Source organism: Gadus chalcogrammus, chromosome 18, assembly GCF_026213295.1.
Source record: "Gadus chalcogrammus isolate NIFS_2021 chromosome 18, NIFS_Gcha_1.0, whole genome shotgun sequence".
Taxonomy (NCBI): domain Eukaryota; kingdom Metazoa; phylum Chordata; class Actinopteri; order Gadiformes; family Gadidae; genus Gadus; species Gadus chalcogrammus.
In genome coordinates, this window is record NC_079429.1 from 15,173,807 (window position 1) to 15,176,306 (window position 2,500).

The window sequence follows — 2,500 nt, forward strand, 5'->3', positions numbered from 1 at the left end:
GTGTGTAACTTTGTCGGTCGTTTTCCTATCTGTCCCTTCACCAGGTCGGAAAACCAAACCGTCAGGATTTGGGAAAGCTTTTTTACTTTATTAAAAAACTAAATTTTTGGTTGAGAATAGGACAATATTTCAAGTCGGCCTAGTAAACATTAGGTTGTAAACTGTGTTAATATATTTAACAACAGAGTGGATCTGGTATTTTACAATCTATGAGACTCTATGAGATCATATAGATATCATCATAACTTTGATCTCATTCATTTCATCATCCATTTTTTTTTAACAAAATATAAAAAGCGTCGTTAAGTTTCATTCAAACATTTTACACAATGCAGCTTATCAAACTACAAGGAACTTTTATTTCATTATCCTTAAATGAAAACTATATTTTCTGCGACCAGGCTTATAAAAGCTGTGGTAGACTATTTGTGGGTGATCGAAAAGATGATTTCATGTTATATCTTTCTTATATATAGGTCAGCAGCACCAGACTGGTTACCCGGCGCTGTACCCGGTAGCCGGTGGTGTTGTACCCGGGCCTTGTGGCCCCTGGATGCCCGCGGGGACCGCAGCATATGGGGCCAAAGGCAGCGGTCCAACGGTGCTGCTTGATGTCCCCGTTGATGTGAGAACATCATAGCGACTGATCGTACGTCATCATGGCTGTCCTGTCTGGAGCGCGATCGGGCCCCCGGTTCCATCGTTTTATTCCGATATTGATCAGATGTTGTGTCATGTTTTCGGAGACTATATAATTGGTTAATTATGGTTTCCTCAATCTGGCTCTGATATATATTCTGTAGACTATCTTTCTGCATATTCTGAGCAGATCCACGTTACGTTGGAAGACTCCGTCCAACCTGCGGACAACCATCCGCTTTCCCTTTTGAGAAGATTTAGTCGTTCTAAAGGACTAATTTTAAATTTTAGGCCGGTCATACAATCACAAAATTTTAAACCTAATTCTCTTGCTTGTTGATTCACTTGAGGTTATTGATAATCTTATCGATCCCTATACACAGACTGTACTCATTTGACCATATTCAATAGGCCTATTCGTTAGTTTGGAGATTTCAAAGCATTTTCTGTCTTAAGTGACACAATTTAACCCAAAGGCCCGACACTCCTTTAAATGTAGGGTGCTACTTTTATATTTATTTAGATTTCATAATCTATATTATAACATATTAAGGTCGTAGACCTATGTCATAGGCCTACTGTGGAGAACCATTCACGTGATTCGTTTACACTTAATTTAAAAGGTGACTATATCACTTAGGCCTATATTTTCCATAATTGTCCACATCTTATGATCCTACGACTGAAGGTGAAACCCGATCTATTATAGAGAGATATTTCAGATATATGTCACATCTTTTGTTACACCTTTTTGAATTCAATGCGCATCTCTCGACACGGTGACGTCAGACAGGCCCGTGGGCCGTTTGCCGCAGTATAAACCGACCACACCAGACTTCAGACCTTTCTACAACAGGTGGACTCCCCCAAAAACAATGTGTCTGGCCTGTACTGTGGATATTAAAGCGTAGCCTACAACACGCTTAGACCTATTGCAGATCAACGTTTAGTTTTAAAATAATCCCATGTTTACAAACAAATTCATATCACTGGGAAGGTCCAACATTAAACAGAATTGGAATGGCTTTTGATAGATACATCAATAGTTTTATAACAATTCAATAAAAACAAGGCTTACTTTTTTTGTATCAACACTGTATAGTTTTATTCTCAGGTCATAGACCTATGAGATATAATGTTAGCCTATTACGTTGTTATTTCTTTATGTTAGACTATAGGCCCGGTCGTGTTTTTTATACGCGTGTGTCTACACAGCCACACATTCGACCTTGTGATGTTAAGGAAATAGATCGACTTTAATCGTATACTGTCTAAGTGATTCCTGAGGGAAAGGGGGGTAGCACAATCATCCAATATCAAGTTATTTAATAAACAGTTTTTTATTTTTTGTCATTGTATTCTTGTGGTCGTTGTTTTTTTTTTACATCGTTTATGTCCAAACCAACTGTTATTATTGTGCATACAGGATATACTGGGACACCTTGGTCAAATATACAAGATTATAGCGTGACATCGGGTCTACAGAGAGGGGTGTACAGAGATATTACAGTAGGAATGTCAGTCTGGTTCGGGGGTGTCTTCCTCTCTCCGGTTCCTGGGGGTCTCAGTTGTGGAAAAACGCGTTGAGATCCTCGTACGGCGGGGCCCTGTCGTGGTGCGTGTGCACGTCGTGGAAAGGCGGAATGTTTTCCGAATGCGCGCCGCCGATCCGCGCTCCCGGGGGCCCAAACGGCAGGTTGTGAGGAGCCGGGGCACGGGCCGTGGTCAGCCCGGAGTAGTGCATAGAGTAGTGATAGTTCCTGTCCGTATCCGAGTCCTGGCCTGGCCGGTTCGACAGCCCGCCGTTGTGGCACACAGGGGGGCTGTGTGGCGCCTCGTAGTCCGGGCTGTTGTAGTCTGG

At 41.9% G+C, this 2,500-nt stretch overlaps 1 protein-coding gene across 1 annotated transcript in view; it reads right to left on the minus strand.

The window, feature by feature from the left end:
• Nucleotides 1-2,203: 2,203 nt before the first annotated feature.
• Nucleotides 2,204-2,500, minus strand: part of neurod2 (neuronal differentiation 2) — a 4,054-nt gene continuing 3,757 nt past the window's right edge. The window contains exon 2 of the mRNA XM_056577727.1: nucleotides 2,204-2,500. This exon is cut by the window's right edge and continues 807 nt beyond it. Coding sequence (XP_056433702.1) covers nucleotides 2,204-2,500 — 297 coding nt within the window.